Below are 22,113 nucleotides of genomic sequence, written 5' to 3'. Positions count from 1 at the left end.
TAATTGAAAGGTTTTTCGATGTGACAACTATGTTTTATGTGATTTATACGGTTTCTTGTTGAACTGTGACTCATTCTAATAATTAACTAGCAGTTGCCATTTTTAAAATGAACTTCTTTTAAATATTATAGGCATTTTTTACTATGCACTTGTATAATAGGTTTGTACATGTACACATCTTTCAAAATGTTTCGATTTGAATTCTTAAAAAAATAAATACAAAGTAAAAAGCTGTACTTCTAGATAAGCTAACTGATATTTTCAGGTACCTTGTTTCATATTTTAAATGGCGCATACGGCACCGCATATCTGTAATTATATACAAGGAGGCAAGTGTACTGTCCAGATTCTCGGATGTAGTTTGCGTACGCATATATGCTCTCCACGCTTAGTACACCATACATTTGTATTAATATTTAAAAAAATATTTTGTATACATAACATGAGCATCATAAATGTATGTATGTACGTGTTGATATTTATAGATTGTATACACTTGCAATATAATCCCATGTGTATTTAGTTAATATGTAATTAAAATTGAAGACAGCGCAGTGCAATAAAAAACACCGTAGTTAGGTATTATACGTAGAATTATCGCTTTCGATTTATATGAAATGCTTTAGTTCAGCGTAATTATATATGTTTGGGCTTGTCGTGGATATAATTTTTAGTGATTTGACTATTCATTGGAATCAAAACTTGCTTAGTGAAAAAAGCAATTTGAACATGTGAGTGTTGTATAAACTGTAACAATTTCGCATTAATAACTTAATAGTAATTTTTTTCTCTCAATTTCCACTTTATGTACTATTTACTCAGAACAGGGTCCGCAAGCTTAGAACTATAGATCGTAAATTTTATCATTTTTATCAACTTTGACCGACTTTGATTTCTGTCTCTTATAAATATATCTCCCATATTTGATTGCAGATTCTGATAAGAACATAACAGATTTTTCTAGAATTGTTTTTCTACATTTGATTTTCGATAATCAAACATCGGATTGTTCCCTATTGTTAGTAATAACGGGAGAACACTAAGTGTGATTACTTAAAAATCCAAGATCACTCGACCTCAGCGTATGCAGCTTGCATAAGTAATTTATTAAGATCTATGTTTATATTTATGTTTTCTCAATGTTGGCATTAGATATTAGTAAATAATGTTATTTTAAATATTTTTATCATTATGATTAGTAAAATATATCTGATTAGTCTGTAAAAAAATAATATAAAATTGAATAAGGAGATGCAATGTTTTGCCATTTTATCACATTGAAAATTGAGTCCCTATTGGAGCTCTTAGAATATATTGATTATGATATGTATTGTACAATGATTTCTGTAAATATGTACTTTTTTATTTTTATTATTAAATATTTTTATTATTATTAAATATTTGTCACACAAACTACAGTAATACCTCAGATAATGAATTTTATTAATATTTAAACCATCGACTGTTAGAGATTTTAGCTGAATGTTAGTTATTAAATGTAATAAGCTCTTTTTTTACTATTTTTCCCTACCAGTTTTGAGATATACTTGTCTCTTTATCGGGACAATCACTACACCATCATACAAGCAATACTATATAACATTACCATACCACTATTTACACACTTCCATCTACACAAACTCATCTGTGTGATTTATTGATCGAACCCACGATTGTCATCACAGAAAAATGCCGCCAACATTTTTTTTCTTAGCATGGTTATTTGTTAGCTGAGATATTACTGTACATAATATTATGCATACTAATTTCTCTTATCCGGACTCAATGGTGCATAGAGCACTGCTGGATCGACACAATGTTAAGTTAGGTGATATAATTAGTCCTGCGCTTCAGGTCCAGAGTAATATTAACCGTTAGAGCGCTGACAATCCACACTCTCGTATTTGTCAGTAATATTCACAAACAAATTTTACTAATTTTCAAAAATGTATGTTGTAAAAATTTATTGTTTTATCTTTAAAATATCCACTAAATTTTAAATGGACCGTTTTTCAAAAATATCTCAATCAATTTTAGCATACATATAAGAAAAAATCTCATCACTAAAACAGTTATAAACAAATATTAGAGTGCAAAATCCATATTTATTTTGACCCCCAGCGCTGTTGCCAAACGCGCTAACCATCACACTATGTAGGCAGACTGTTTTATATACATAATTATTGTGTCTGATAATCATAATAATATTTTTTCTATGATTAAAATTAAATTTTTTAAACTTTTTGATGCTAGGTTATCAATCGTATATAAATAAAAACAAAAGAAATATGACAATTCTCGATACGAATGTAGAGTTTGTTTTAAATTGCTAATTTTTAAAAGAAAACTTTGAAAGTTGTCTATTTCAATAATTGTTCTGTATTCTTATCACTTTTATTATGGTTCTCTGTAGGAATAACTTATTTTTAATTAATTACTAAGAATATTTTGCGAAGCAACGAAATATGTTAAGATCTACCCACAGACGCGATGTTACCAATTATTATTATATAATGTGCCTTGATTTAAATTTTGATACCATGTTTTTGTTGATAAGTGTAATAAGACAATATACTTGAGGGTACGGAGACAAATCAAACTGTTTTTTTAATGGAATTAATACTGTTTTTTCAAACGAGTCGAACTGTATAGTTGTTATATATTTTTTTTTTACCTCTTAACGAAAATGTAATGATAACCAACATACTAATGTGGAAAGGCAACAAGCTGCAAGTTAAAAATTGACATTTGCTTAATTTTTGCAATGATGCAATGGTTTTTTTAAGAAAATTATTTCTTGTATGATACAGGTCTCTTGTACAAATGGCCATAACTTTGACATATCGCTCACTCCTTTCAACAACGTCAAATATCAAAAATTGTCAGTTGTGCATGTTTTGGGTAAGCCCAGAAAATGTACTATATCCTGGCAAAAGCGGCATATTTTTAACTTAATATTTACCCGCTACAGGGCAGAAAGTTTTATTTTGAAGAAAAGGATTGTTTAATTATTTTTTTTAAATAAACTAAATGTTTTTCAAATAGAGAAAAAACGTTCAGGTTTTACCTAAAAAGATCTGTAGCACAGCAAAAAGTTCAAAATGTGGCTTAGTATTTATTTTTAATACATTTTATTATATTTTTAAACTTTAAAAATGATCTCCGTAAAAATGAAATTTTTTGATATTTGATGTTGTTGAAAGGAGTGAGCGATATGTCTGACACTACACAAATGTGTCTTCTATGTAACTACTACGGATAGTTGTATGATCAGGATTTGTAACTCTTATTTGTTGGGATAGGATGTTAAGATTGTAATAAATTTATTGCTAAAACATGACTTATTATTCATACTTTGTATCAAAGTTATTTTCTTTGATCAGTAGTGATCGGGTTAACTTGCGGCCAGTTGCCTTTACTCATTACCATAATCACTGCTGTACTGTACCCAGAAGGGAGCAACCTTCATTTAGCTACAGTAGAACCCTGGAAATCCAAAATCCCGAGAAATTCAAACAAGATTTTGAAGAAAACCGTTTTTAGGAAAACATTTAAAAACACGCAGACTGGAGAATGTATTTATTATTACGTAAAATTATTATATACAACCTAATTTTGTTTAAAAATTATTCAAAAGTTAATAAAGTATACAGCAGTGGTATATTAGATTGAAATGTAAAATGCGTGTACAACATAACTACTGTAGTGTAAAATACTATGTATGTACTGTATTCTAAATTTCTCAGCTATTCCGAACTCTTCCAAATCCGAACAGGCCACAGCTCCAATTAGTTTGGATTCCCAGGGTTCCACTGTTTTTAATTTTTATTTCAAATTCTGCAAAAAAATTGTCAGATTTTAAAAAAAAATTATACTCTAGTTTACAATATTTTAAATTACTTGTAAGTTTTTGTTTGATTCCAAGATCTGAATTTCCAAAATATTATTTCACAAAAAATACACTATCGAGATTTTTATTTATATCTCAACATAGAAGGAGTTTATTAAAATGGAAATATTGAAGTCTGGGCATTTATAGGACTTACAACCCGACATTGACTGGTTTAAGTGATCACTTTATACACTGTGTACGTATTATTAAAATAAATTTAATTGTATGTGCCATTTGGAATAAGTTTGCATTGGAAATAATAGCTTCTAAATGTTGAGCATCACATTGCTAATTTTTTTTCAAAATACAGACACAGTTTATGTGTCTGTATGTAGTACGGCAGGCTGTATGGTGAATTTATATGCATTTTCAAAAATAATTAAATACCCTTTGTATACATTTTGTACTATTTTTATGTGTACCTTTATATTATATACAATAAAATGAAATTATTAAATATACGTTTTCATTATTTCTTCAATACACGAGTCAACAAAATAATGTTTTTTCTTTAATTTTTTTGCACAAACTTTGTGGTACATTTTATAAAACTTTATAAAATATAACTAAAACTACAAATACTAATAGTACTGGCTATGCCTATATCACAGCTTCCCAATATTTCTTCTAGCACCTCCCTGCCAAAAAACTCGAAATATCGACAAAAAGAAGGATATTGCCATAATATAGTGTCTGTTCACAGAGAGAGAGAGAGAGAGGGATTTTGATATCCGACATAGACAAGAAGAATATGGAAGTCTGGGTATTTACAGGACTTACGATCTGTCATAGGCAGAGTTAAGTGATCACTTTATACACGTCAATATTCACCATTCTACCCATTTTACTCAACTCAATCATAGATGGTGCTGAGAACTTGCATGTGAAAGAAGGTGTCAATTAAAGGATATATACAACTTAGTGTGGTTGTCAATCATGGGCAGAATGGTGAATGTAACACGTGTATAAAGTGATCACTCAAACCAGCCTATGACAGGTCGTAAACCCTGTGAATACTCAGACTTCCATATTCTCCTTACTCAAAAGTATACGATTCTGATTGAAAGCCTATGTGCTCGGCAAAGATGGCGTATGTGTATTGCCATCAATACACATACGCCCCTTCGTCTAATACATAGGGATTCTTGTAGAATAAGTAGGAATCGAACTGTATTGGACATTGAGGATTCCTATCCTTACAAATACCCACACTAAAAAATGTGTAATTTTGTAACTGGAACAGTACAAGTAGGTACTTGTTTTGTAAAACTTGTAAATATGTTTAAAGCCCAGCATTCGTTAAGTCGCAACTTAATTTTGTCTAAATCCAGGTAACATTTTACGTTATGGATTTGTTTGTAAAAACACCGTTTTTGCATTGAAAAAATAAGTTTTTCTTCGAAATAATTACATGGTTATGAAAAGAAAAAAAATTGAAAGGTTATTGGAAGGAGTTAAAAAAATATATATAAAATATTTTTTTTTACATATATTATAATCAATAAAATAAAAAAACAATTCAATAAACATTATTTATAAAATATCGGGCGTGAACAAACATGTGACGTCTCCGATGGAATGAATTCTGTGCTTGCGATATCCCCTAACATACTGTTTTATATTGAACTGTTAAATCCCCAAAAATGTGATTCTTCAAAAATTCGAGAAGCGATCAAGTTTAGAGAAATGACCTTCAAATGTATAGTTGTACCTCGCGTAGTCCGGGTAATACTTTTTACCGGTTAAGTGTCGGGTTGTGGTCCCGTGGTAATTGTCACAGACTCAATCAGAGTTTCTCGGTTCGAACCCATTCTACCACAATCTTATACCTATTTCTTATAATGAGCCGCTTAGGCTCGCAGAAATAGTATGAAGTTTAAAGATTTGTGTAAATAATAAAACACAAATCCCTCAATCCTTTGAACAACGTCATGTATCAAAAATCGACAAATTTCAGTTGTGCATGTTTTCTGAATGCCCAGAAAATATAGTATATCCCAGCAAAAGCGGCATATTTTTAACTTAATATTTACCTGCTACAGGACAGAAAGTGTTGTTTTTGCATTTTGATGAAAAGGTATTGTTTGATTATTTTTCAAATTTACTAAATATTTTTCAAACGGAGAAAAAACATTCAGGTTTTACTTTAAAAGATCTGTTGCACGGTAAAAAGTTCAATAAGCGGCTTGATATTTATACCTTTTATTATATTTTTAAATTTTAAAAACGATCTCCTGAAAAATCAAGTTTTTTGAAATATGACGTTGTTGAAAGGAGTGAGCGAAATATTTATCTTTAAAAAAAAAATAATAAATCTGGATAAAGGTAAGAGCGGTAATAAAAGCATCATCGAGTGTTTTTTCAACAGATTGTAAGTAATTCTTTATTTGGGGATGCGTGCAGGCAAAAACAGGATATTATCATTATATTTAGTATCACAAAATTTAACATGAAGCGAGTAACGAGTTCCGGCAATCCCGGAAACTGGAGAACTGAAGCGGACGCGGGGTGGATGCGTCGCTTAGTGGTGATGGCTGAAACAAGATTAAAAAAAATAATTAAATATAAAATGAAATTTATTTATCTGTTTTTAGTTAAGAAAATACGACAAACAACGTTGTTCCTATTAATGGATTATTAACGGCTATGAGTGTTGTTGTTAAAATTTGATATTGTAATAAAAAGTCTAAGCAAAAAATATATATTAGGCCAGATCTCACCCCCATGTAGGTACCCTACAAATTAATCCAGGAAAAAATCATTAAATTATTTAGGAAATTATCGCCGCCAAGACCCATATGTCAAAAAAGTCGAAGCGAACTAAAGTCGCTTTCGTTATAATATAACGAGATTTACAATGATAATTTATATCTGTGAGATCTTCTATTGGTCGGTTCAATGTAATATTTAATTAAATATGTATAGCTAAAGTTATAATTAATTTACTACAACCTTTTAGCCTTTGTAGTATTTAGCGCGTTTGCCCATAAAACAAAAGTATGATTCGAATTTAGTGATTTTCTTTTCTGTTCTGTAATGAGAATTATGAAAGGGTATGTTCACTCACCCTCCATATCCGCCGCCGCCTCCGAATGAGGAAGAGGATGCAGACGCTTGCGCCGAAGACTGGGAGCCTCCGAAGCCGCCCCCTCCGTGGAGTCCACCACCGCCCCCGTGTCCTCCCAGTCCACCGCCCCCGTGTCCTCCGAGTCCGCCGCCCCCGTGTCCTCCCAGTCCGCCGAGTCCACCGCTGAGTCCACCACCGTGTCCTCCGAGTCCACCGCCGAATCCGCCGAGTCCACCGCCGCCTCCGTGGAGGCCTCCACCGCCACCCCCGTTGTATCCGCCGCCCCCTCCGTGGAGTCCACCGCCACCTCCGTGGAGTCCACCGCCACCTCCGTGAAGTCCACCGCCGAATCCACCGCTACCCAGACCACCGTGGCTGCCTCCGTAGCCTCCGTCTCCCTTATCGAATCCGCCACCCCCTTGGTAGCCCCCTAGTCCACCGCCCCCGTGGTCACCGCCCCCGAACCCTCCGTAGCCTCCGCCCCCGCCCCCTCCGCCGCCCCCGCCTCCGCCATACCCGCCGCGGGCGACTCTGATAAGAGGAATATAGTCGGCATCTGAAATAAAAAAGGAACGTTACATTAACGTCACAATTGGTTACAGGGTATATTTTTCTTCGTGTACCTAAGCCAACACCGATATAAGAGAATATTTTTCATTTTACGGAGTTCTTCAGCATTGTTTAGAGCTAAATTAAAACATTAGTTGTTCACAAGTGCCAAATGTAGGAGTAATGTTATTCATAAGATTTTTATAGATTTCTCAACACAAATGAAAAGTTCTATTAAGATGGGAATATGAAAGTCTTAGTATTTACAGGGCCTTTCATATGCTAGTTTAAGTAATCAATTTACATTATAAGTACACTTGTGACGTTCACCATTTTATCCCTGATATGTATGTATTATTCAGATTTATTCGTATTTTTCAAGTAAAACTTCGTATGTGGCTTCTATGGTTGAAATTAGCATATGAAATATTCAAGAAAAAATATTTAACAACGTTCATTTTATGGATTTCAGGTAGATGTGCTTCATAAAAAACTGTTATTTTTGATAATTTAATAATGTGCAGTGGATAATTTAACTGTATTATTTAATAATATTCTTTAAAATAACGTTTTGGTTAATTTCAGACTCGAGTGCTCTCAAATATATTTGATATATCGAAAACTGAACCTCAATCTGCGCGTGAGAATTGTACGATGCATTCAGTGCTTCTCATGGCGACAAAGTGATGAAGATCAAGGCAGCATATAAAGAAGACTTAAACTTGAGAGAGTGATTCCCCTGTAGCACTTAGTCGCTGTTCAGAGCGGCTGTAGACAAATTGTCAAAGCTGGGAATTGATATTGAAAGTTATCTCAACGCATTCCCGGATCTGATACAGAAGCATCTAGGCTTTCTGACAGACCCTCGTGAGACCCTCAGATGAGAATAGTGAAATTGAATAAACAACACTTGTGATATGATGCTCGTCGCACAGAACTCACCAGCAACAGCCAGGGCGGCAAGCCCCGCCAGCACCAAGAAGAACTTCATATCTGCAGAGTCTTGTATGTTCACCTTCTTGCTCCGTTCCACTGTGTGACTCGGACCTTCCCTCCTCACTTGTCCTTATATATGACTAGCTCCCGGCTCCCATACAAACTAGTTTTTACTACCGTATTTTTTACCAATAGGTTCGTTGCGAACGCTCTCTCGGGCCGTTTTTACCGTAAGTTTTTATACATTTCCGACGAAACCTGACGGAGGTACCTCGCGGCATCTAACCCCCGAGAGGACGCGGTTGTGCCAAAACACTGGATAGGTAACACGTCGCTTTCGCGTAAAGCTATTGCACGAAACCCGGTTTATACGTTCATCCTCTCTCCCTTATCTACGTGACAATATATACCTACGTTATACACACACATATCGCTCACTCCTTTCAACAACGTCATGTATAAAAAAAACTAGATTTTTTAGGAGATCGTTTTTAAAGTTTAAGAATAAAAAAAATAATTAAAAATAAATATCAAGCCACTTACAGAACATTTTACTGTGCACCAGATCTTTTTACGTAAAACCTGAAGGTTTTTTCTCCATGTGAAAAATATTTAGGATGCATAAAAAAAATAATTAAACAATACCTTTTCTTCAAAATGCAAAAACAACACTTTCTGCCAAGTAGCGGGGAAATATCAAGTTAAAAATATGCCTCTTTTGGTGGGATATGGTACATTTTCTGGGCATTCCGAAAACATACACAACTGAAAATTGACGATTTTTGATAAATGACATTGTTGAGAAGAGTGAGCAATATAGTCTTCAGAGGCTTTAAAAGTAACTTAATAGGAATGATAAAAATAATTTTATAATATAAGACTCACTACCAAAAAAAAACAAAGTAACGACATTTTATACTATTGATTCTCTCTCAAAACTGACGTTAATTCATCGTCTATTTTTATCACTTTGATGCTTCTTATACTTACTGTTTTATTAAAACTTTAATCAATATAATTATGTATTATCTATCCACTCATATAAAACTACTGTATAATATGACCAGTATCATTAACTCCTCACCTTGACCAGTATTAGCTTACTTTGTTCGATGGTATTGTTTCTTAGCCAATCTGCGAGGAAATTCATTAAATAAATGATAAATTTTTGCTAGTAATCCTCCTAATTATTAGTTCATTAATATTGATATGACGAATACTTGGAAAAAGTAGTAGAGGAAGACCGAGGAAAACTTGACTTGATCAGGTATGACAAAAACTTGGAAGCGGTTAAAGTCAGGAGTTAAAATAATCGGCACGTATATATGAGGAGATGCATGAACGTAGGAGAAGTGTGGCTTTCTATTCTCTCTGCCTACCCCTGCACAGAAGCAGCGTGATGGTAAGTTAGTTTAGTTAAATAAAAAATGTATTGCTATGAAATAATGGCATATTTATACTGATATTATAGTAAGTAAGTACTAAAGTAAAACCCTTATCCGCACCCCAATGGTGCAAAGGGCATTGCGTCATATAAACGTAGTGTTATCTTGATCGTTTACACATGAAGGAAAGGTGATCAGCCCTCCGCTTCAAGTACCAACCAGTCCAGGGTAATATTGAATAAATATTACAGTGACAAAATCTGTCATATTTATTTGACCCCCTTTGGGAATCGAACCCAGGACCTCCAGAAGCGTGCTGATCATTACACTGCAGATATTATAGTATGAGAAAATAAATTTCACGTTAGTAATAAAGTTGCATGAATGTGGAGGGCGAATAATGTTTACAAAGACAGAGTATTTTCTCTGCCTACCCCTGTATGTAGCGGAGTTAAGGTTAGTTAGTTTAGTTAAATCAAAAATGTATTACGACGAAATAATAGCATATTTATGTTACACTGATAATGTAGTATGAGAAAATAAATTGGTGGTATGGAGCGACAGTATGGGAGCGGTTGATGATGATACTAGGAATTGTTTTTAGATTGTAGGTAGATAAGGTACCCGAACGCGAAATTGTAGATGTGCTGATCACGAGAACAAAAAAATATTGACAATAATAAACATTATCGTGAGGTCAGCTCCGTCCGGACCGCTGCGCGCTGTTACTGCGCACTAGCAGGGGCGCTCTTGGGGCTTTTCCATTCGATCACCTAACGTCCAAGTCAATCTGAAATCTGGCTACGGCTTATGCGACACCTCTTACCATGTTCCTACTTAGGCTCCAACTTTATAAGTATGACATATTCCTAGTTCTTGTGAGTGGGTTTACTCATGTTTTAAGTTTAAAGTGTTTTTTCTCTCTAAGTGCTCGACGTATGAGGAGCTGAAGAGGACTTTCGAAAATAGGCGAGAATGGCGAAAGAGATGTTATCTGTTGCTACAGACCAATCCGCAGGATTGAGACCTGAGAAGGAGAAATTCGACCTGATATAGGCTGCCTTGAACGATCACTGATAAATATAGGATATTTGACATCTCAACATAGATGAAAAAGAATACGAACATCCAAGTAAATCTAAAATCTGGCTACAGCTAATGCAACACCTCTTACCATCTTCCTACTAAGGTTCTAACTTTATAAGTTTTATAGCCTATTCCTACCTGTGAGTGGTTTTACTCTTTATGTTTGAAGTTACTATCATTTCATGTAATTCATGAGTGAATTTTTTTTGGTGTTTGCCTTTAAGTGTTTTTACATTCGACCTGTTATATGCTGGTATAAGTGATCACTGATAAATTATAGGCTATTTTACATCTCAGCATAGATGAAGAAGAATACGTATGTCTGGGGTTGCAACCTGTCATAGTCTGGTTTAAGTGATCACTATAAAGAGATCAATGTGATCATTGTAAAGACTCACGTGTAACATTCACCGTTCTACCCATAATTGACAACCGCACTACGAAAATTTATGCTTTAATTGAAAACATCTTGCGCATGCTCCTTCATGAGTGCTATCTATGGTTGCATTTAGTAAGTTTCCAATAGGTTTCGAAGAACACGTTGTCTTCTTCAGGGATGGATAGGTAAGTAAAGATAGAAAGTTAGTAAAGATAAGTAAAGATAGAAATATCCATCCTTGAAGAAGACAAGGCAAAATAACAGTGACACATTCGTCTCATAAATTTGTTTTACCGTTCTTTCTTCATTATTTAACAGGCGACTGTGGTTGGCAATAGAAACAGAGGAAGACCAAGGAAAACTTGACATGATCAAATATTTCAAATAATTGAAATCGATAGGTCATAAGTCGGAATAATCGGCGGGAACGTATGAGGTGTTGCATGAATGTGGCGATGCGAAGATTAAAATAAATGCTTTTATTATTATTGTTATTCCTTTAAAAAAATAACCCTTCAATAAAACGTACTATAGTTTTATGTTACAATATTCGGCTGATAAAACAGTGTACATGAAATTCTAGGAAGCAAATGGCGCCGGCACTTCTAATTTAAATTGAAATATGATTGATGTTTGGGTGGGTTTCAACTTGATTACAATCCACTCCTGCAAAATATGTAGGTATTGTATCGAATAAATATGTAGGTATAAAGTTAGATATAGGTACCGACGATTATGTTGACCGAGATTGGAACATTGTGTATGAAGAAACATACGTACCATATGTATAATGCAATATTGTCTGGGTATTGGAAGGAACGTACAGGTATAATATTATAGATCAGCTGTTTCACTCACACAGACGGAGTTATATATCATCTTTCGATGTGAATTACAAGGAGGTGTAATTATACATTGCCACGATTTTCTCAAGAGAACTTAGAAGTACGTTTAATTAAAATAATCGATCTAATCGATTCTAGTAAGACAGTCCTATAGCAATGGGACTGGTATTGTTTAATATTTAAGTATTCATACTAATAAGAATAATAATGAAAAACCCTCGAAAATTGGAGAAATAAATTAGTCATTTTTTAAACATGTGTATCTTAGAATTATAATCTAAAATGCAAGGAGTATTAAAGTATATACATACATCGCTCACTCCTTTTAAGAACGTCATATATAAAAAATTATCAATTTTCAGTTGTGCATGTTTTCGGAATGCCCAGAAAATGTACTATATCCCAGCAAAAGTGGCACATTTTTCACTTAATATTTAGGGCAGAAAGTTTTGTTTTTGCATTTTGAAGAAAAGGTATTGTTAAAAATTTTTTATATACTTAATATTTTTCAAATGGAGAAAAAACATTCAGGTTTTACATAAAAAGATCTGCTGCACAGTAAAAAGTTCAATAAGTGGCTTGAATAAATTGTAATAAAATTTGAAGAATTTGTAATAAATTGTATTATATTTTTTAACTTTAAAAATGATCTCTGAAAACTCAAGTTTTTATTTATTTATGACGCTGTTGAAAGGAGTGAGCGACATAAGTATACGAAATTTCAGATCGATTCTAGCAAGGGAGCGAGTCATAATCGCGATAATTTTTGGACGATAGATCGATGCTACATGCCAAAATTAAAATCACTATTATAATTCATAATAAAAAGGTGATTGTATGTTTCCGTCATTTAAACGTATTAACTATATACTCGAATTTAAAGCGAGTATATATATATATCAGTGATGAAACGGTAGAGAGGCATAATTCTGTGATATATACCACAGACTTATGCCCCTCTTCCCTGTAATCACAGATATACAAAATATTGTATATGCGTACAATCTCGATATTTAAAAAATGAACCCTATGCATTATGCTCTAGAGAATATTTTCTTTTGTTTATTTACCAATAATTTCATTTATTCTAAAAAACATAAACTTATTTGATTTAGTAATCATTAAAAAGTTTGAGCGATTAGGTATATCATGAATAAAGTTAATAAAATCTCTATCATTAACAAATAAACGAATATCAAAGAAGTAACCGATGAAAAATGAATGGTTCCATAATCATGCTAAAAACAAAAACAAAACAAGTTTGTTTCAATAAATGAATTAATTCTTTACAAGAAGAAATGAGGATGGAGAAAGATAACGATGAATTAAAAAATGAAATTTTATCACTGAAATAATCTCCTTAACTAGATTAACGCTACTAAATAATAATAATTTTCTTAAAAATTGCAAATATTTTTTCATTTAATTTTTCTTACACCTACTCTTTTTAATTACTTTAATAAACCCAAGGATTAATTTTAAGTATACTTATAACTCAAAAATTTACTAACAATTCAGTTATAAATAAAGTTTGTCGCGAACTCTCTCCCTAAACAGGAATACTGCTTTTAGAGAAGTATCTCGTTATTTTAAAATACTCAAAAATATATGAACATTAAATCTGTAAATAATAGATTTACAAATAAATAATAAGATAAGTCTGCTTCCCAATTTACTCTATAGAGTAACAAACATATACATAGTAATAAACATATCACAATATCATCATGAATATACCTCACTCTGTCCGGGTAATTGGTTCCAGCGAAATCATTGATTTGTTGCAACTGATTTCTTCGAGGAATTTAAAAAGAGCATAGCTAAGAGGGTGATTGGTTCAGAAAACTATTTTTTATTGCTATTTTGTTCAATTTTCAACATATGTTTTTATGTGTCAAAAATGATTTCACGTTTAAAATTAATTGTATTCGACGTATTTACGAAAATGAAGTATTAAATAATTTCTGAACTAAAATTGAACTTTTCCCAGTTTAAACAAGTTTTAAACGAAAAAATTACAACATTAAACAGTTTTAACGGGATTTAAATTTTGAAAAATCGTCATACCTTACTTATTGTTTTAAAATAATCTTTAAAAAAAGCATGTGGTAGATATACAATATGTTTAAAATAATTAAGAAACGAGTATTACAAAAAGTATTGCACTTAAATTTTGATTTTTCGTATGAATTTTCTAACTTAAATCTCTCAAACCTATGTACTGTTGCTTTTGTCGTAATGAATTTGGTCTGTTGGTGAACCGATCGGACTGATTGAAGAAGGACTCAGCGAGGTATTCCCATGTATAAATTGCAATATGTTTATGATATATTATGGATTCATCGAATACATTTTGATAAAAACTTTCACGTTTGGTTTCTATGTATTTAATCCCACAGGTCGCATAACTTTGGAAAGTTTATCAACGATTCTACTTACTATAATAATTTATACTGTCTCAAGTCGCTACCTACACAGTTAATATTAACTTATTTTTATCGTTATCGTTCGAACTAATAAAATTGATATTACGAACGAAGATATGATGTGATATGATGTTTGTATTTTCCCAAGAAAAAAACGCGCTTAAATAAAGATTTATATTAAAAGGTTTTAGTTAAACGATAATTATATTATAGAAAGTATCCAAAATGAATAACATACAATCTACATTATATTATTTATGGTTTCAGTTTATCATTTGATCGAACCAATAAGTATTTTATTATTTTAACAATACACATTTAAAAATAATATTATAAAAAAATTAAGTGAGATAATCGTTCGCTTCCATTGTGCAGTTGTTACGACGTTCAGCTTCCACATGGAAATTACCCCAAACATTTGAATTACCGGTTTCAAATCCCGTCAGGGTCAATAGAGCAATTAACCATTTTTCGTCTTAACAAGATGTGTACTGTCAGACAAACAAAATTGAGATCTGTGTGTATGTATGTATGTTTAATCCAATGTGTTCTATACATTTTGCATTATTAGCGTAAATAAATGAAAATAGTAAAGTAATGTAAATAAGCAAAGGTAATACAATGCCATACCACTACTACTTGACTATTTTTTTTAACGTTAGTCATAACTAACTAACCATCACGCCACTTCCCCGCAGGGGTAGGCAGAGAGAATAGAATGCCATACCACTCTGTCTTTGCAAACAATCTTCGCCTCTTCCACGTTCATGCATCTCATCATACATACCCGCTGATTATTACGACTCCTAACCTGACCGCTTTCAAGTATTTGGCATACCTGATCGTGCCAAGTTTTTCTCGGTCTTTCTCTGCTCCTTTTTCCAATTACATTCGCCTCATACATTTGTTTTACCGTTCTTTCCTCACTCATTTGTTCTACATGTCCAAACCATCTCAACACACCTTTCTTTTACTGCTTTTGAAATCTTAAAAAAATATGTTTTTTAATTAAAATTGTTTTTTTTTTTTTAAATTAAATGTGGTAACACTATTTACAGCAATATTTTGGGGAATTAGTAATTGAAATAAAATGGCGAAATTTGTTAGAGAATATTCTCATTTTTTTTATTCATCGAAAATTTAATTTCATAATATGTATATACCATATATATAATATATTTTCATAATTTACTTTATTAAATACATCTATATTTATTCCTAAAGTGTCATTCAGGTCATAACGGCGATTTCGGCAGTGCGCGTAGCTACCTCTCGTCGGCTAGGCGGGCAGTAGCGGGGGGCGGCGGGGGACCCGTCACTCGTCGTCGGCGTCCTCCTCGGGGGCCACGCGCTTGCGGCTGCGCCCCGCGGGCGGAGCGCCGTACGCCGTGGCGTGGCTGGTGGCCACTCCTCCCTTGCCCGTGCTGTACGAGTTGGCGATGGCCGTCACCCCGCCGGGGACGCCGGCGCCCCCGGAGCGCGTGGCCGCACCGTACCCGCTGAACACCACCGGGAAGTACGAGTTGGAAGGCCTCCTGCCCTTGGACGGGATCAGCTCCTCTTCGTCGGCGAAGTCGCTCTCTTCCTCGTCCTTGACCGGCTTCTTCTTGGGGGCGCGCGCGGGCTGCAGGGGCGCAGGCTGCAGGGGCGCGGGCTCCGCCTCTCCGGCGTAGTCAGCGGCGGGTCCGGGGGAGTCCTCCAGGGGAGCTTGCTGACCCAGGTCCAGCTGGGGCTCTCCCTCGGCCAGCGGCTCCTGCTCGTCCTGGGCGTCCTGGGCGTCCCCGCAGGACGCGCAGGCGGGCCCGGGCAGGTAGGAGCCGGCGGCGATGGCCATGGCGCCGTCAGGCTCGAACCCCTGTCTGCGCGACGCGTGCAGCGGCCTGTAGAAGCCGCTGATCAGCATGGTCCTCTGGCGAGCCGCTATAGCCGCTGGCGCTCTTCGGAGACGCGCCGCAGCGAGTTGTTGGGCTGTCGAAATCAAAATTTTATCATTAATATTTCATTTGCTATCAGTTTTTAAAATAAGTACGATTTTTTTACAAAATTATCGTTAATCCAAAGTCTATGTCATACTAGAAAAATTGGTAAGGTTTAAAGGTTTCTGCCAGGTTCAACGTAGAAACTCCGGGCTTTCATTCTGATCAATCGCGATAACAGTTTTTCTTTAAACTATTATTGGTAGACCAGCTAGAGAAATTTCTAGGGTTTAAGAGATGACGCGGTGGACTCACCCCTGCGATGGCTCGGAGGTCTGGGGAAGGCCAGAGCGCATCCCACGATGAACAAGAGTATTAAGAATTTCATTTTGAATCGGCTATGGAACTGACACTTTGCGAACTGACAAATGTAACGTCGCGACGTCTACAATGGGAGCTAAGGCACCAAGGAGTGACTTCCACCCGACTGAAGATGATTTGTCCCGGACTCGAGGGTATATATAGCAGCCAGGGTTGCCCCCCTACTCTGGTCTCCCTAGGGTTCATCATTTATGCTCGGCGTGTTGTTTCTCGCGCATGTAAAGTGGCTTGAGAAGAGAGGATTTTTTCGGAGTGCGCGAGTGTGATTTGGTTTAATAAGTTACGCGTTCGACCATTCGCGGCTCATTAGCATGTGACGAGCGTGTGCCCGGGGGAGAGGGGCAGCCGGCAGCCGGCAGCCGGCAGCTGGCAGCCGGGGCCGCGTGGAGCGCTGCAGAGGCTGCGCATCTCCGCGCGGAGGACGAGACGGCGCGGCGCGGTGAAATTCGACACTTGCCCTCCTTTCCATGCGCGATGCATCGTGGCTTCTCGGTCACCTGTTGTAACATATTGTACCGGCCATCCTAGTCCGATGCATCTCACGTTGATCTATCCATGAGTTAAGTCATAGTGCCTTGTACTCGCTCTATGTGATATCTTCAAAATATCCAAGTTCATCAGCGAGTCTCTGACCTTACTACCACACGATGCATTCTATTGGCATTTTAGAAAACGCTACAGTTGTATTTTGAAAAACAGTTATTCGATATGGAATAGATAATGTAATATAACAGCTTGTAAAAGCCAAACATGATTTTTTAAAGGAATTGCTCACTTTTGAAGAAACGTTTGGGAAATACTCCATTTAGACCATACCACCAAGACTAATAATTTATGTTTATTTTTATAGTGCATATTGAAATTGTCAGTTATCAATGGCGTAGTAATGCGAATCTTTAATGATCATCCACCAGTGTTATATGAAAAAAATAATTTTCGTAGTTGTGTAAAGTTGTGTGGAATTAATTGATATTTTTTTATTGCAAATATGTATGTATAATCATTTACTTGAGTTGTTATAAGGACATTTTTTTAAAATTTCAGCTTTGTCAATCAGTTTTATAGATATTTCAACATAGTAATGAACTTTTGTGACAAAGAAGTCCGGGTATTTACATGATTTATGACTTAGCTAGTCGTTGCCTGTTAAACCAGCAAAACAACTAAAATGATCATAAGCCCTCTAAACTCAACTCAACTCTTAAGATGCCTATAAATATCTCAATAACGTAAAAAAATAGTATCTGCATTACACTATTTAAATTTCTTAGGGTAGAAGAGGACTTCAGTGTTTGTTTAATTATTACTCATAAACAAATTCTCTTTCTTACCTAATTATTCCTCCTTTACTTCTTTTTACCTATGTACCAGCAATATCTCTTATCTGAACTTCTTCATACCCTTCTATATCCAAGGATCTGAAGCATAGGGCTGACCACTATGCCTTTATATATGGTAATATTATCAATAATTTACTGAACACAGCTTGATTATAACATAAAAGTACTTCTATGCGTTATTTCTAATATTTTATTCATGATATTTTTTTCAAAAATTCTTCTTCTTTTATCATATCCGCTCCCTTTGTTAAACATATGAAGTCCATAAACTGTCTCCAGGCTTTGTTGTCTGCCGCCAGCTCCCTTGCATGCTCCAAGTCAGCTACACGTCCCGAAGTTCAGACGAGAACTGCCGACGAATTGTCAGCAGTGGTCAAATAATTACAACATGAAATGAAACTGTGTATAATACAAAAAATCAATTTAATGTAATTTGCCTAGCGATCGGAATTTGTTTTAACCAACATCATCAGACCTGTCATCAGTTTCAAATCGTTAGACATCACTAGTCCCTGTCGATTTTAGTAAAGGCAAAATCTGGTTAGTTAAATTAAAAGTGAAAAATCTATTACTTTTTTGACACATGTAACATGCATTTCCACTAAGAAATTTCGCAAAAAAAAAACAAATTGTAAAAATTATACAATATTGTACTGACATTTTTTGGTGGAACTGCACTTCATATAAAAAAACAACTACTATATAGTTTTTTCTACTTTTATTTTATTTGATTAGTCGTTATCGACATCATCAGATCAGTTTGAATATATTTGTTATTGTTTTATAATATAAATTATACGATAACTTGCTCAAAAGATTGTTGAAACAAATACGAAAATTAAAAAGTATTTAATTTTAAAGTATCAGAAAAGAAAGACTCTAAGAAGCATATCTGGCAAGAGTCCACGAGAAAGAAAAAGGAACAACAGATAAGGAAAATGTCGTTAGGTAAAGAAGGCAACGAAGGAGACAATGGTATGCGCATGTGAGGAGAATGGAACGATCCAGACTCCCCCACATTGCACTGTACGGCCAACTCCAAGGTAGATGACTCCGGCAGACCACCAAAGAGATGGATCGACAGCTGGGAATCGACATCGCAGGAGGCTAATCCTTCTTAAAAACGAGCCAGAAGACTTAGAAGTAGTAGAAGAAGAAGAATAATAAATATTATTGAATAGAATTGCGTAGCTTGTAATATGGTGTGATTGGTAATGTTAGAGTTGTATGAATAATGTTCCGATAGCCATGTGCCGGTTGTACATTACACACGAGTGCTTTATGCTGATCGTATGCGCATAAAAATAAGCGCAAATACCCAAATGGCGATTTCTGAGAAATTATTTTCCTACATCCGCTAAAGTGCGCGGCTAATTTATCTGGGAAAAGTGCTCGCCACGCATGCTAATATGCTCCAAATCTGCTCGTATGGGATGCCGACCGCGCTCCATCTAGGGCTGTGCCCCCGCCTGCTACAGACATGTGACCCCCCATTCCTTGCAATTCCTTAAATGTGTCTCAAATCTTCTTTGGGAACTGCGATATCCTGTCGCATGATCAAACGTGACATTCAATTATGCTCTCCTTGCTGTATTTGGGCTGTCTTACTTGATTGTTTGTCTTACTAGGGCTAGGATTCCATATGGATATTTACGATTTCATTACGCGGTTTAGATGATTTTTATCAATTAATTTTGCAGTCACTTTGTTGTAACATCTAATAATTTTTCATTTGAATTTTATTTGGTAAATTTTACTTCGATATTTATATCGTGGTGTGTCGCAATTTTAACATATTTTGTCTTGGATTTGAGCTTTGATCCTTTCCCTTTTTGCTTTTTCTTTCCTCTCGCCTCTCTTCCAGGTTTATTTAACGACATATGTAAAATTTTGTAAACAGATTACAATTATCTGTTTTTTTTGTTACTCAGTATTGTAAATGTATGTATGTTTGTAACTGTTCAGTTAAATTTTCTAATAAATACCACTATTTGTTAAAATCTATTATGACACGTGTTCAAATGCGTTCTGCGTCATTTTTAAACAACGGAACAAATCATTTTTTAACAAGCTTTTCTTTTTTACTCATTTGATTTACATTTTATTGAATGTTTTATTTCCACTTTAATTAAAATAAATCAAACTGGCTCATCGCGAAGCAAAAATAATGATGGAAAAACAGTATGTTTGTACTGAAGCTTTCTTTAGAAGTAATTGAAAGGTACTTTATTTCTATTTTTTTATGTTTTAGTATGATACTAAATATACCACAAATGCGCCTTTGATTACTACATAGTAATATGACAACCGTTTTCAGAGTTATGTAAAGGTAATAAAAGAAAAATAGTGTATGTGTGTTATACTGAAGCATTCTTGCGAAGTAAATGAAAGGTACTTTATTCCTGTTTTATTCATGTTTAAGAATCTTCTAAATTTACCTCGAATGCGTCTTTTAAAAGTACATAGTAAAATGATAACTGTTTTCAGAGCTATGAGAAGATAATAAAAGAAAAACAGTACCATATGTGTGTTATACTGAAGCATTCTTTTGACTTGAGAAGTAAATAAAAGGTACTTTATTCCTGTTTTATTCATGTTTAAGAGTCTTCTAAATATACTTCAAATGCGTCTTTTATAACTACATAGGAAAATGACAACCTTCTTCGGAGCTGTTGGAACGTAATAAAAGAAAAACAGTATATATGAAGCATTCTTGAGAAGTAAATGAACGGGATTCTTATTTTTCTTTAGTTTTCCTGTTTTTTCTCATGTTTTGGAATCTTCTAAACACACCTCAAAGCATTTTTGATTACTAAGAGTACATAGTAAAATGACAACCGTTTTTAGAGCTGTGGCAAAGGCAATAAAAGTAAAGCAGGATGTGTGCTGGAGTATGCAGGGAGCACTGTTGGAGGTGAGTGTAGGCACTCCCTGGAGCGTGACGCGGAACCAGCGTCACCCACTTCGCTCGCGGCACGTCTGCCTTGGTAACGAGATCCTGGTTCAGTGGCGGCCAGACGGAGGGGTGGGCCGCACGTCCCTCGCGCGCGCTCCGACCGCTGCTCCGGCGGTATGCAGATTGCGTGCGAGATCACCCGTAGGTAGTCCTATTGTCGCGTAGGCCTCATATTTGTCATGTACGTAGCGGCGCAAGAACCGAAAAGAATGCTATTTTGCGCTTGTCAATTGTCACATTGCGATGGAATTGAGGTTCCTACCTTAATTCCATACAAAATTTTGCTTTAAATTTTAAAGCTTTTCCTGATAATTTCTTGTTTGCCTGTATTTTCCTTCTTCTCTATTATTTTCACCGCTTAAATGACAGTAACATGGTCGTTCTAATAAAAAAACGTAAATCTATAATATCTTCTATATGTAAATCTATAATATCTTCTATATCTTCTTCTTCTTCTCCTTTTTCTAGATCCTAAGGATCTGTTTGTGCCTCCGCTTGTAGCTCTTGGGATGTTGACCCCCAGCTGTCTTTTCACCTTTTTGGAGGTCTGCTTGGGAACCTGCGTCTTTCGAGAATTCCTAGAAGGGCGATACGTGGAAGTCTGTCATCTGACATTCTGTTTACATCATTCCAGTATTGCCTTCGTTGTCATCCCCACCTCACGATATCCTCCGTCTTACACATGCTCCGGATGTCGATATTTCTTAATAATTGTATCAAATATTTATTTAAACCATATCGCTCCCTAGGTGGAGCATATGGAGTCCACAAACTGTCTCCAGGCTTTTTTGTCGGCTGCCAGCTCCCTTGCATCCTCCCAAGTCAGATCCGCGTTCCGAAGTTCTGACGAGAACTGCCGACGAATTATCAGCAGTGGTCGTCCTAGGCGGCGCGAACCTGATGCCTTGTAAAAGAGGCAAGCTTGATTAAGGCTCTCAGGAGGCACGCGGAGTAC

General features: G+C 35.3%; 2 protein-coding genes across 2 annotated transcripts; both read right to left on the bottom strand.

Moving 5' to 3' along the window:
• Positions 1-6,246: 6,246 nt before the first annotated feature.
• Positions 6,247-8,551, bottom strand: LOC148313783 (uncharacterized). Its single transcript, XM_088277969.1, has 3 exons — positions 8,451-8,551; positions 6,960-7,515; positions 6,247-6,426 (listed from the first exon to the last, which is right to left on the bottom strand). The coding sequence occupies exons 1-3, from the start codon at positions 8,497-8,499 to the stop codon at positions 6,414-6,416; spliced, it is 618 nt and encodes a 205-aa protein (XP_088134095.1). The 5' UTR covers positions 8,500-8,551; the 3' UTR covers positions 6,247-6,413.
• Positions 8,552-15,664: 7,113 nt separating this feature from the next.
• On the bottom strand, positions 15,665-16,976 carry LOC148313782 (uncharacterized). Its single transcript, XM_088277957.1, has 2 exons — positions 16,797-16,976; positions 15,665-16,533 (listed from the first exon to the last, which is right to left on the bottom strand). Exons 1-2 carry the CDS (start codon positions 16,867-16,869, stop codon positions 15,881-15,883), a joined length of 726 nt encoding a protein of 241 aa, XP_088134083.1. The 5' UTR covers positions 16,870-16,976; the 3' UTR covers positions 15,665-15,880.
• Between the last annotated feature and the right edge of the window lie 5,137 nt (positions 16,977-22,113).

This window comes from Brachycentrus maculatus, unplaced genomic scaffold, assembly GCF_059751285.1.
Source record: "Brachycentrus maculatus isolate JH-2025_06_01 unplaced genomic scaffold, ASM5975128v1 h1tg000005l, whole genome shotgun sequence".
NCBI classification, from domain to species: Eukaryota; Metazoa; Arthropoda; class Insecta; order Trichoptera; family Brachycentridae; genus Brachycentrus; species Brachycentrus maculatus.
This window is presented reverse-complemented; position numbering and strand designations above follow the sequence as displayed.